This window comes from Zingiber officinale, chromosome 5B (genome assembly GCF_018446385.1).
Source record: "Zingiber officinale cultivar Zhangliang chromosome 5B, Zo_v1.1, whole genome shotgun sequence".
NCBI classification, from domain to species: domain Eukaryota; kingdom Viridiplantae; phylum Streptophyta; class Magnoliopsida; order Zingiberales; family Zingiberaceae; genus Zingiber; species Zingiber officinale.
This window is the reverse complement of record NC_055995.1, coordinates 17315826-17329499: the sequence shown is the minus strand read 5'-3', so window position 1 is coordinate 17329499 and position 13674 is coordinate 17315826. Positions and strand designations below refer to the sequence as shown.

The 13674-nt window shown below is 38.5% G+C and overlaps 1 protein-coding gene and 2 pseudogenes across 1 annotated transcript; 2 read left to right on the top strand and 1 right to left on the bottom strand.

Moving 5' to 3' along the window:
- The first annotated feature begins 4579 nt into the window (after positions 1-4579).
- LOC121987264 lies at positions 4580-4897 on the top strand (annotated as a pseudogene).
- Positions 4898-4983: 86 nt separating this feature from the next.
- On the bottom strand, positions 4984-6021 carry LOC121987263 (tubulin beta chain-like). Its single transcript, XM_042541145.1, has 3 exons — positions 5628-6021; positions 5244-5513; positions 4984-5159 (listed from the first exon to the last, which is right to left on the bottom strand). The coding sequence occupies exons 1-3, from the start codon at positions 6019-6021 to the stop codon at positions 4984-4986; spliced, it is 840 nt and encodes a 279-aa protein (XP_042397079.1).
- A 4714-nt stretch (positions 6022-10735) lies between these two features.
- LOC121987262 lies at positions 10736-13037 on the top strand (annotated as a pseudogene).
- Positions 13038-13674: the final 637 nt, after the last annotated feature.

Genomic DNA, 13674 nt, shown 5'->3' with positions numbered 1-13674 from the left:
GCCCAATAGTGCGATCAAGGATCGCGAGCCTTGGAGTAGGAGTCCACCTAGGCTCCGAACCAAGTAACCGAACCTGTTCTTTATTTCCGTTGCACGACTTTGATTTAAATGATTAAAAGAAAAGTTTTAATCCCCCCCCCCCCCCAGGTGGATTCGATCCTACAGATCTCAAGTGCTACTTCATTCAAGCAAGCATGGGAAAAGCTCCAAGTCTTATATCAAGGAGAAGAAAAGGTAAAAAAGGTACGACTTCAAACACTAAGAAGTCAATTTGATGATCTTCATATGAAGGAAGGCGAATTGGTATCCGATTACTTTTCTAGAGTCGCTACCATTTCCAATCAACTAAAAATAAATGGTGAGAAACTAGAAGAAGTAACTATCATTGAGAAAATTCTTCGATCATTGGATTCAAAATTTGATAGCATTACAACCATCATCGAAGAGACCAAGGATCTACAAGCCATAAGGATAGAGCAACTCCTGGGTTCATTACAAGCCCATGAAGAAAAGAAGAAGATAAATGAAGAAATTACACAACAAGTCCTGAAGATGACTCTTCAACCGATAAAGAAAGATGAAAGCTTCAGTAACAATAGAAGTCAACATGGAAGAGGTCGTGGATATGGCCGAGGTCGTCCTAATGAGCAAGGATGTATCTCCAACAACAACAATGAAAGAGGAGAAAATTCAATAAGAGGATATGGAAGAGGGCACACAAACTCAAGGTATGATATATCTCAAGTTAAGTGCTACAATTATGACAAGTTTGGACATTATGCTAAAGAATGTAGATCGCCCAAGAACAAAGTATATAAAAGAGCAAACTATATGGAAGAAAGGAAAGAAGAAGATGGCACGCTACTACTAGCATATAAAGATAATGAAAGAGACGAGATACAATCTGGTATCTCGACACTGGTGCAAGCAACCATATGTGTGGGAAAAGGAACATGTTCGTAGAACTTGATGAATCAATTGGTAGTAATGTATCCTTCGGAGATTAATAAAAGATTGAGGTGAAAGGAAAAGGTAACATTCTCATCTGTTTGAAAAATGGAAAGTATGAATTTATCTCAAATGTTTTCTTTGTGCCAAATATGAAGAGTAACATTTTGAGCTTAAGACAACTTTTGGAAAAAGGATATGATATTCATCTAAAAGATAATATGCTTATCTTGAAAGATGGTATTGGTTGCTTGATTGTTAAGGTGCCTATGTCAAGAAATAGAATGTTCTTGCTTAATATTCAAAATGATGCTGTCTCAAAGCTTGTTATAAAGACATCACTTGGCTATGACATCTTCAATTTGGGCATCTCTATTTTGGAGGACTAGAATTGCTTTTAAAGAAAGAGATGATGAGAGGACTACCTTGTATCAAACATCCTGATTAGTTATGTGAAGCATGTTTACGTGGGAGGCAATTCAGAAGAGGTTTTCCAAAGGAGTCAAGTTCAAGTAGCTTCTGGGTTCTTGAACTTATACATAGGATGTTTGTGGTCCGATAAAGCCAAGTTTACTTGGTAAGAGTAATTATTTTATTTTTTTTATAGATGACTTTTCTCGAAAAACTTGGGTATACTTCTTGAAGCAAAAATCGGAGGTCTTCGGTATATTCAAGAAATTTAAAGTGACTATAGAAAAGGTGAGCGATCTCAAGATCAAAGTTGTGCGTTCTGATCGAGGAAGAGAATTTACGTCAAAGGAGTTTCAAGAATTTTGTGAAGCCAACGGAATATGACGACCGTTAATAGTTCCAAGATCCCCTCAACAAAATGGAGTGGTGGAACGAAAGAATCGAACCATCCTTGACATGGCAAGGAGCATTCTTAAAAGCAAGAGGCTACCAAAGGAACTTTGGGCAGAAGCAATTGCATGTGCAGTATACTTATCCAACTGATCACCAACAAGGAGTGTGCGGGGCAAGACACTACAAGAAGCATGGAGCAAAAGGAAACCTGGGATTTCTCATCTAAGAGTTTTTAGGAGTATAACCCACGTTCATGTGCCTGATGAAGTAAGAATCAAACTGGATGATAAAAGTAAGAAGTTTATTTTTATTGGCTATGATACTAACTCAAAAGGGTATAAGCTTTACAATCCAAATACTGGGAAGATAATAATCAGTTGGGATGTCGTATTTAATGAAGAAGAAGAATGGAATTAGGAATCTCAAAATGAAGATTACAACTTCTTCCCATACTTCGAAGAAGAAAATGTGGAGCAACCAAGGGTGGAGCAAATAAGAGAGGAGTCTACTACTCCACTAGTAACACCAACATCAAGTACTCAAGGAAATTCATCTGCATCAACTTCAAGTAAAAATTCAAGTGAAAGAGTATCACACTTTAGAAGCCTAAGGGACATTTATGAGGTAACTGAAAATCAAGATAATATTACCCTATTTTGTCTCTTGGCCAATTGTGAACCTATAAATTTCCAAGAAGCTATAAAGAACAAAAAGTGGGAAAATGCAATGGATGAAGAAATCAATGTGATCGAAAAGAATGGTACATGGGAGTTAACTCAACTTCCTGAAGGACATAAGGCCATTGGTGTAAAGTGGGTGTACAAAATAAAGAAGAATGCCAAAGGAGAAGTTGAAAGATGCAAAGCAAGATTGGTGGCAAAAGGCTACAATTAAAGATCTGACATTAACTATGATGAGGTATTTACTCCCATTGCTCGATTAGAAACTGTCAGACTAATCATTTCTTTAGCAGCCCAAAATAGGTGGAGAATACATCAAATGGATATAAAATCTACTTTTTTAAATGGAATTCTTGAAGAAGAAGTCTATATTCGGCAGTCATCAGGTTATGTAGTTAAATGACAAGAAGATAAAGTCCTAAAATTGAAAAAGGCTCTCTATTGGCTAAAGCAGACACCAAGAGCATGGAATAGCCGAATAGACAAGTACTTACAAGAGAAAGGCTTTATCAAATGTCATTATGAACATGCACTATACATTCAGAATAAGGATAAAGATGTCTTGATTGTATGTCAATATGTTGATGACTTGATCTTCACAGGAAGCAATCCAAGTATGTTTAGAGAATTCAAAGAAGCGATGACTAAGAAATTTGAGATGACTGATATTGGGCTCATGGCATACTATCTAGGCATCAAAGTAAACCAAAGGGAAGATGGAATCTTCATTTCACAAGAAGGTTATGCAAAAGAGATATTGAAGAAGTTCAAGATGCATAATAACAAGTCCATAAATACTCCAGTAGAATGTGGAGTCAAGCTATCAAAGTATGATGAAGGAGAAAAAGTTGATCCAATATTTTTCAAGAGTTTAGTTGGAAGTTTATGATACTTGACGTGCGCAATGCTTGATATCCTTTATGTTGTTAGACTTGTTTGCCACTACATGGAAGATCAAACTATCGCCCACTTTAAGATCGCTAAGAGAATTTTGCATTATATCAAAGGTACGATAGATTTTGGACTGCTTTATTCAACATCTAACCAGTTCAAACTTGAAGGATATAGCAACAGTGATTGAGGTAGAGATATGAACGATAGAAAGAGAACTACGGGATTTGTGTTCTTTATGGGAGATACAACTTTCACTTGGATGTCAAAGAAACAACCTATAGTTACACTTTTTACTTGTGAAACAGAGTGCGTGGTCGTGACCTTGTGTATTTGACATGCTATTTAGCTCAGAAATTTATTGAATGAGCTAAGTTTGTCACAAGGAGAGGCAACCAAGATTCGAGTTGATAACAAGTTTGCAATAGCACTAGCAAAGAATCCAGTTTTCCATGATAGAAGCAAGTACATCGATATGTGCTATCACTATATCAGAGAGTGCATTACAAGAAAAGAGGTGCAAGTGAAATACATAAAGTCTCAAGATCAAATTGTTAAATTTTTACCAAGCTACTCAAATTTGAAGACTTCAACAAGATGCAGAATTTACTTGGAGTTACAAAATCAAGTTTAAGAGGGGGTGTTGAAATTAAATTTGATTTTAAATAAAATAGAATTAGTAGATAGAATAGAATAAATGAGATGACAATGGATAGAGATAGAATGGATGAGGTGATAATCATGATAGGAACAAGAGTTTCATAGAGATAAAATAATAAAAAAAAGAGTCATGATTATTTGAGATTGATACTTATCCAATAAACCTATAAACATGTACATTTTTCATAAATGAAACAAGTTAAGTTTTTTATTTTATTCTCCTCCTGTTTCATATAGAAATTCTCCTCCTCCACATAAAGTAAATTTTACTCTCATAACTCTTTTATTTCTTCTCCTATAATTACTTTTTCCCAACACTTATTTGTTTCTTTAATAGTAGTAACATGTTTCATCATTTATTCTTTTTCCAGATCTCTCGGCCGATTCTTCACAGAATTCGTAAATTAATTAAGCATAATTAAGCAGGAATTTTATATTAAAAAAATGTAATCATCAGATAAACAGAATTCTTCTTGAGCTATATATAAATAGTTACTACCGATCATGCCGCAATCTCCTCCTCCTCTTCTTCCTCCTCGTATTCTTCCTCAGCTACTGCATCCTGATATTGCTGGTATTCAGCAACCAGATCGTTCATGTTACTCTCAGCCTCAGTGAACTCCATCTCGTCCATGCCTTCACCGGTGTACCAGTGCAAGAAGGCCTTCCTCCTGAACATGGCCGTGAACTGCTCGCTCACTCGCCTGAACATCTCCTGGATGGAGGTCGAATTGCCGACGAAGGTGGAAGCCATCTTGAGCCCTTTCGGAGGGATGTCGCACACGCTGGACTTGACGTTGTTAGGGATCCACTCGACGAAGTAGGACGAGTTCTTGTTCTGCACATTGATCATCTGCTCGTCCACTTCCTTGGTGCTCATTTTTCCGCGGAACATGGCCGAGGCGGTGAGGTAGCGGCCGTGGCGGGGGTCGGCGGCGCACATCATGTTCTTGGCGTCCCACATTTGTTGGGTAAGCTCGGGAACTGTGAGGGAGCGGTACTACCGGGGCCCGCGGGACGTCAGCGGTGCGAACCCTACCATGAAGAAGTGAAGGCGGGGGAAAGGGATCAGATTGACAGCCAGCTTCCGGAGGTCAGAATTCAGCTGGCCGGGAAAGCGAAGGCAGCAGGTGACGCCGCTCATCGTCGCAGAGATCAGATGATTAAGGTCTCCAACTGAGAAGAAATCAGAGAAAAATGAGAACAGAGAACAGTGGCAGATTGTGAAATCGCAAATATATATACATATCTTAATATTACAAGTAGGAGTGGCGAGCTTGAGGGTGCGGAAGCAGATGTCGTAGAGAGCTTCATTGTCCAGGACCATGCATTCATCGCCGTTCTCGACCAGCTGGTGAACAGACAATGTGGCATTGTAAGGCTCCACGACGGTGTCAGACACCTTAGGCGATGGGAAAACAGAGAACGTTAACATCATCCTATCAGGGAACTCCTCTTTGATCTTGGAGATAAGAAGGGTGCCCATTCCAGAGCCTGTTCCTCCTCCCAATGAGTGGCATACTTGGAATCCTTTAGGTCGAAGAATAAGTATCGATCGATCAAGAACAAAGCATGCAAATTCAACATTTGGAAGTTGGCAAAAATTAAATTTTGGCACGTATATATATTATATATAGTACCTACCTTGCAAGCAGTCGCAGTTCTCGGCCTCCTTGCGGACGACATCGAGGACGGCATCGATGAGTTCAGCGCCTTCGGTGTAGTGCCCCTTGGCCCAGTTGTTGCCGGCTCCGGACTGGCCGAAAACGAAGTTGTCGGGGCGAAAGATCTTGCCGACAGGCCCCGATCTGATGGAATCCATGGTGCCGGGCTCGAGGTCCATGAGCACGGCACGCGGCACGTAGCGGCTGCCGTTGGCCTCGTTGTAGTAGACATTGATCCGCTCGAGCTGGAGATCGGAGTCACCCACGTACTTGCCCGTGCTGTCGATGCCGTGCTCGTCGCATGTGACCTCCCAGAACTTGGCGCCGATCTGGTTCCCGCATTGCCCACCCTGGATGTGAAGAATCTCCCTCATCTTAACTAATTCTCGGGCCAGAGATCGTTGCAGATCGAGAGCAGGAGGAGGAGGTGGTGGTGGAGGAGGAGGAGGAGGGAGAGAAGCAAAGAAATAAAAGGGATCCAGGACACGAGAAGGAAGACAGATGGCGGTTAAGTGCCTATTTATAGCCGGGTTCGTGCGGTTGAAGTTACTCCAAGACCATGCAATCTTACCATTTTTAGAGGAGTGCTCCGGCCATTAAGCCGGGGAGAACAACATATCTATCGCCATATCCAACGATTCTGGCACAAATTTTTGTTCGACCTCAACGATCTTTGCAACTTTATAGATAACTTTGTCAATTATCTAAATCACGTATCTAAATATCACTTTTATCCCTCCTCATTTACCCTAATCGACTACTAAAGGGTTGTTTTTTTAATTTGTTTTAAATAGATATATATTTTTTAAAAAATATATTCATATTCAAAAAATAAATAGACCAAAGTGATATTTTTGCTAAAAAACAGATTTTAAATTTATATAATAATGTTTTTTTTGTTGTATCAGTTTTTTCAAAAGGTTATATTTTAATCCTGGATCCGTATAAAAATATAGAAGAAATAAATAAATAAAAGCTAGTGCTAGATTTGAGAAGGAAAAAAAAAATTGTGTTATATTGATGTATTAAATCAAATAAAAATTGAGATAATTGAAATAAGTGAACTAGTTGGGTCGAGCACATAAGAATGAGTTGGTGAGCCTATGAAGCCGATTGGGTTAGGTGAACTAATAAGATTAGTCAAGTTTAAGAAGTTGGTTAGGTCAGTAGGTCAAGTCTAGTTGAGCGAGTCAATTATGTTTGACTCAGTCTAACAAGTCTAGCAGACTAATCAAACCAATCAAATTAAGTGGCTCTATAGTGAATTAATCAGGTTGAGCGAAATGATGTAGATAATCAATTTGAGCATGACACAAGACCAATTCATATGGTTAAGATAAATGAATTATTCAAGCTAAGTAGATTGATTGTGAAGATCGATTGGACCAAGTTCAGTTGGTTGGGCTACCTAGATGATTGGGTTGGGTCGGTCTGGTTGGCTCAGTTGGGTTGACTGGTTAGGTTGGTTTGGTTAATGCAATCAATTGATACGAAATTTCTATTTTTCAGTGTATTGATTTCATTTTGGTTTAGCAAATTAATATAATGATACGAAATTCTAATAGTGCATAGTAAGCAATATAATGTGTACAATTGGATTGATTTCTTATTAGTATATATTATTAGCTTTCGATAAATTAATGAAATAATTTATTTTCTTTTAACTATCTTAATGAATGTTTGATTCGATAAATACAAATGAAAACTCTTTGATGGTTAATTGATGAACCAACCTGAGCTCATCGTTACAATTTTTTTATGATTAATTGATAAAAGGCCAGTCCTATAGAGATGGGCCGAGTTGATTCCTAATAGTTCGCTTCGTCCTTTCTTTATTTTCTTTGGCAGCGCAGTAGAATATTCTTTAATTTGAGTTTGATCTGTTTAGTTAAAAACAAATCTCAATCCATGCGGCATAATAATTGATTAAATACAAAATATAGATTGAACAAAAATCTAACGATATCCATGGAACACTCCGAGGGGTAAGCGGTTGGGAATACAAGTACAGTTCTAAATACATAAAGAATCCTTAGTTTACAAGATAAAAATATCTCCAATAAAATAAAGTCTTTTAAGTAGAGTTTCAAAAAAAAATAAAACAAAAAAAAATCATAAGTTTAGGTCAAAAGTAAATAATATTATATTATTATAGAAATATATAAATTTTTTTAGTCCTAATAAGTAGTATCAGAATCATAATCAAGATTGAACTATATGAGTAGAATAATGTCCTTGAACGAAAGAGGTGGAGGCTCCAAGTAAGTCAAGAGTAATTGGATGTTTGGCGAAAATCTAGAAGAGCAAACCCTATGTGGTGAAAAGTCCAAACAGGTCACGAAAATCCTAAGAGAGCAAACCCTAAGTGGTGAAAAGTTCAAGAAGGTTAAGGGTAATCGAATGTTTGGCGGGAATTCTGAAGGAGTAAATCCTAGGTGGTGAAAAAGTCTTAGAGGAGAGGAGAGATCTCGATTAACCAGATACTTTAGGGGAGGCCCGGACTATGAGAATAATAATGGTCCTTCATTTGAGGGAGGGATTATTGGGAATATAATTAAAGTTCTACATTGGAAATACATGAAAAAAAATCATAGATTTAGAAGATAAAAATATATTTCCATTGGTATGAAACTTTTTCAGTAGAACATAAAAATAAATCCATGAGAGCTTAGACCCAATTGAGTAATATTATACCATTATGAAGATATGTGAATTCTTTTAGTTCTAACAAGTGGTATCAGAGACATTGTTAGATCAAGCCATGTGGATGGAGGGTGACCAGATGCTTAGCGAAAATCCTAGGGGAGTGAACCCTATGTAGTGAAAAGTCCAAGCAGACCAAAGGTGATTTGATCCTTAGCGAAAATCCTAAGGGAGTGAACCTTAGGTAGTGAAAAAGTCTTAGAGGAAAGAAGTAACCTTGATTGACTAGATGTTTGACGAAAAGCCCGAAGTAGCTCAATAGTGATCGGATACTTGAGAAGAGGCCTAGAGCATATCAATAGGGTGATCGAATGCTCGATGAAAATCTTAGGAGAGTGAACCATAGGTGATGAAAAGTCTAAGCATGTCAAAGCTGACTGGATGCTTGGCGGAAATTAAATTATGAGGTGGTGAAAGAGTCTTAGAGGAAATGAGTGATCTCGATTGATCGGATGTTCGAAGGGAGGTTTGGAGTAGATCAATAGTGACTAAATACTTAAGGGGACGCCTGAAGTAGGTCAATAGTAATCGGATATTTGACAGTAGGTCCAGACAATTAGAATAATAATGATCCTTCGTTTGAGAAGAGGACTATTAGAAATATAATTAAATTTTCATATTAAAAACATATATATAATATCATAAATTTATAAGATGAAATATATCTCTATTACTATGACACCTTTTGATTAGAATTAAAAAATAAATTCATGAACACTTAAATTAAATGTAAATAATATCATACTATTAGTATAGAGATATGTAAATTATTTTATCTTAACATAGACGCTAAGGGTACAACTTATGAAAGATTTAAAACTAATATAGGGCAGTGTCATTATCTCATTAGTTAGAATCTAGTTTTTAAGATCACTTTTTAAGTCTAGCGGTTGAAGTTAAGTTTTTTTTACAAGACTTGCAAACTATTTTCCAAGTATATGTGCAAATCATTTAGATACTCGGAGAACAAATTATGGAGATGCTCTACAACTTATAGTCTCAAAATACCAAAAGTAAATTGAAAATCTATGATCATATACGATCCACTCTAGAAATTGTATTTGTTAAGATAAATATTGTTTATTTGAAAGTGATTCCGAAACTAGTATATGTGTTATGCACATTGCTACTATATATTTTTATATATTTTAAGTTTACAAAATACTAAAGATGATTAATATATATATTTAAAAAAATAATGAAACCTTTAGAACAATTTATAAAAAGAAATTAAAAAGTTAAGAAAGAGAAGAGGACGAGGGATGGGAGTAAGCTGGATCCTACCAGTAAGGATAGGTATCTGAACCCATTCATTATTCGGCATGCATATACATGTACCAGTTAATCATTCATATGACTTTTTTTTTAAAATAAAATTAATAATTGGTATATACATGGTGGCCAATATATGAGTTTAGGTACTATCTTTATTGGGAAAAATTCGATCCTGTCTGTATAGATAGGCAGTGTCCAACGTGACTCAAATTGGATGAGTCCCATTGACCCCCGGGTGAAGCCCTTTGAATCGGGTTAGGGTACTGTCGGTATAGACAAGGCCAAATCTTACCCGTAACTTATCCGAGAGGGAGAAGAATGATTTTCCTTTGCATGGATACAAAGACTTTAACGTGTAGCTTCGTGAAGAATGATTTTCTTTTGCATTCATTGTCAATCCATAGAAAGTGATCGATTTGATACAATGAATTCAAGCCTCCTTTTGAAACCAACAAGGTGCTTGTGCCAGTGGGTGAGGAGAGAGGTAAATCACTTGCTTCCAAAAGTTTTTTTTTTTTAAATTTACCTTTGGAATATAAGAAAAACAAATCATGATATAGTAAAATACACCTTGTATTTCACGATGAATCATTTAAATATCATAATTGAAGAAGTATGGATGAGGATAGAAAGGTGCAGTTTTTTTATGTTCGAGCAATGAACTGGGCTGGAAAGCAGCGAGTATCAATTGCATGATGTCAGAAGGGAGACAGAAGGGCGCATTTGGATCAAGACCAAGCAAAAGAAGAGAAACGGAGAGAAGGCAAAATGGGTAATGGCGACGACTCCCTTTTCTCAAGCTTTTCATTTTATTTCCCACCCTTGTAATTTCCACTACCTTCCTCGAGCTTCAGCCAGCACACGAAGAAGTGCAGTGAAGTCGTGGCGTGGCTGCTCCTTCATTATCACCTTCAGTAAAACAAAAAAAAAGGGGAAAAAAAACACTATATAAAATAATAATAATAATAAGCAAGTTGCACCACGACAAAGCAGTATAAAAAAATAATTTAATTTAATTTATTTAGTTTTTGATTTTTTTTTTTTTCCTTTCTTGCTCTGTTCTGCTATAAATAGATGCAGGGGGGTCGTTAACACAGGCCTACACTACACACAAACTTTTTTTTTTATATATATATATATTTTATTTCCTCCTCAGTCCTCTCCTACAATACAATCCAAGAATTGGAACGCCACTGTGCAGTCACTGAAAAGTCACAATTCACAGAGAGAGATAAGAGAGTTGGAGTGAAAAGAAGGCAGGGGATGGGAAGAGGTGAGTATGGTGGAGGAGGAGGAGGAGGAGGAGGAGGAAGGGAGGCGATGGCGGCGGTGCCGGGGTGGCTGGGGAGGCTGGCGGAGGAGAGCTTCTTCGTCGCGTGCGGGGCCCACGAGAGCCGCAAGAAGAACGAGAAGAACATCTTCTGCCTCGACTGCTGCTCCAGCATCTGCCCCCACTGCGCCCCTGCACACTCCCACCACCCTCTCCTCCAGGTCTCTCTCCTCTGCGATCTCCTTTACTATTATCATCCACCACGGAAGAGATTTAATTTTTATTTCTTGCTTCAATTCTCCGATTTTCATCGCCATGGTAAATCTTTTTTTCTTCCCCGCCGTTTATCACCGCGGAGAATTGTACAGTTTGGAATTCCACACAATAAATTCCAGACCGATAACATTTATCTTGAGAATAAGCAGAGAGGGATCGAGTAGCCTGCTAGATCTTGTCACCCCTGTTGTGACAGCAAAATCTCGCATAGATTTTTCATTCAAACTCGCTCGAGCAATTTGCAGTTCGTATTGCGGTAGTTTTCTGTGCATGCTCCCCCTATCAATTCATGTTTCTTTCCTCCGCTTTCCATCCTTTCCAGAAAATTTGAGATCTTTAATCATCAATCAGTAGTTCTCTTCCCTCTCAATACATTTAATGTAAAACATTCCGTGGATCTACGTATACAAACTGCTCAACTTTCTTCAGGGTGTGCAAACCTTCAAAGTGTTTTTTTTTTCCTTTTTTTCCTTCACTAATTTCAGTGGGTGCCAAGATAGTTAAGTTTACGATTAAACCCTCGAGTACAAGGAGGCTTTTACAATGTAGTACTGTTAGCAGAGGGGCATAATTGTTCTGCTGTCTCTCTTCCCTACTTTCTTGGTCAATATCAATGCATACCCAATGGCTCTCAGTACTTTAACGAACTCGCTCAATTATTAGTCAATCACCACAAGCTTTATAAGTTTTATTAACATTTGTTTGCACAATTTAGGTGAGACGGTATGTGTACAACGATGTGGTTCGATTGGATGACCTCGAGAAGCTCATAGACTGCTCTCATGTGCAGGTGATTAATTATTAATATATATTTTTTAATTAATTAATTTATTTATATGTTGACGGCCAAATGGTTGATTATGGAGTTGCATTGACAGCCCTACACCATCAACAGTGCGAAAGTGGTGTTCCTGAAGCCAAGGCCTCAGTCTCGGCCTTTCAAAGGTTCAGGAAACATTTGCTTGAGGTGTGACAGGATCCTCCAAGAGCCCTTCCACTTCTGTTCCCTCTCCTGCAAGGTATATACAGTGATATCATTTAGTTAATAATTATGACTATGAGCATTAGCTAGAGAGAACAGAAATGATAAACATATATATATATATATATATATATATATATATATATATATATATATATACTAATTAATTAATTAATGCAGGTGGAGCATGTAGTGTCACGAGGGGAGGACCTGTCGAACATACTATTCCGGTTCAACGAGTCGGATTTTGCGTTTTCCCACTTTGAGAACCTCCGGGTGGACGGCTCCGACCTGACGGAGGACATCACGGACGGCCAATTCACTCCGAATTCGATCCTGGAAGACCCAGCGCAGTACAACGGCAGCTCAGCGTCGAGCACCGGCGGTCACGAAACCAGCGGTTCAGAGGCCCCGAGAAAGAAGAAGAGTGGGGGTGGGTTCTTCCCCCAGATAGTGCTATCGTTGAGCAGCAGGAGGAAGGGAGCCCCTCACAGGTCCCCCCTCTCCTAATGCATGCCTGCATGCATGCATGGTCATGAGCTAGCTAGCCAGCTGCAGCTAGCTAGCCAGCTGCAGCTAGCTTGGTGTCGTAAACTGAGTACGTAGGAGTAATTTAATTTGTTTTGTGTCTAAGTAGAGTGCTCTTCATTTGGTTGCTGTTGCTTGTAACTTATTAAGTCGATCTCTCTCCCTCTCTCTATCGTGCTCAAAATGCCCCTAGCTATATATCCTATGCATGTAACGTGGGGTCATTTTGTGCCGGTTTAGCTATCTAGCATTCCCGTTGCTGCCTAGGAGGGCTCAGTGGATGCATGCCACACTGCTCACCAATTTTGTTTCCATGTAATGGGATGCATACTTCAATTAATTAAATTAATATATCATGTCTCCTACCTTCGTAAATAGTCGAATATCATAATAAAGCTCTCTCGTGCTTGTCTGCATCCCCTTCTACTTTGCTGTCCTTGTCTTTGACCAAGCCACACTGCGCGCGTCCAACCATGCAATGTTTTAATATTTTATTTATTTATTTATTTTTTATTTTATTTTTGTGCTCGCTGGTGGCCTGGGACTTCTGTTGGCCACTATGCACCTTCTGCAAAGGCATGTTTCCTTCTCTCATCGGTCATCCCCTCCAACATATATACTACATTTTTCTGGTTTTCTTTTCCCTCTTTTATTAGTTTGAGCATGTCCTAATTATTAGCTATATATATATATATAATTTGGCTTAAGCACTTGGTGTATCTGCTAATTAAGTTGTGGCGAGGCCATTGATTGAGGAAGGAGGTGTGGGGGCATCGAGAAGAGAGTCAGTTGACCACAACACAACAACGACATTCCCACTCCCGAAACCCGCCCTCTTCATTACCTCTGGAACTGCACCCGCACACAATGTGTCGGTGAGCGCCACGCCAAACGAGCCTTTGTGGCGTTACACTAATCGCATGCCCTGCCTTAATTTACTTCTCCAGCAAACCTCGCATTATTTAACAGAGTATATGCTGCTCTCTCTCTCTC

Coding starts and splice junctions, on each gene's coding strand:
- LOC121987263 (XM_042541145.1), bottom strand. CDS start 6,021: ATGAGGGAGATTCTTCACATCCAGGGTGGGCAATGCGGGAACCAGATC. Junction 5,514..5,627: donor GAACTGCGACTGCTTGCAAG/GTAGGTACTATA, acceptor TTCGACCTAAAG/GATTCCAAGTATGCCACTCA. Junction 5,160..5,243: donor CAAGCTCGCCACTCCTACTT/GTAATATTAAGA, acceptor ATTTCTTCTCAG/TTGGAGACCTTAATCATCTG.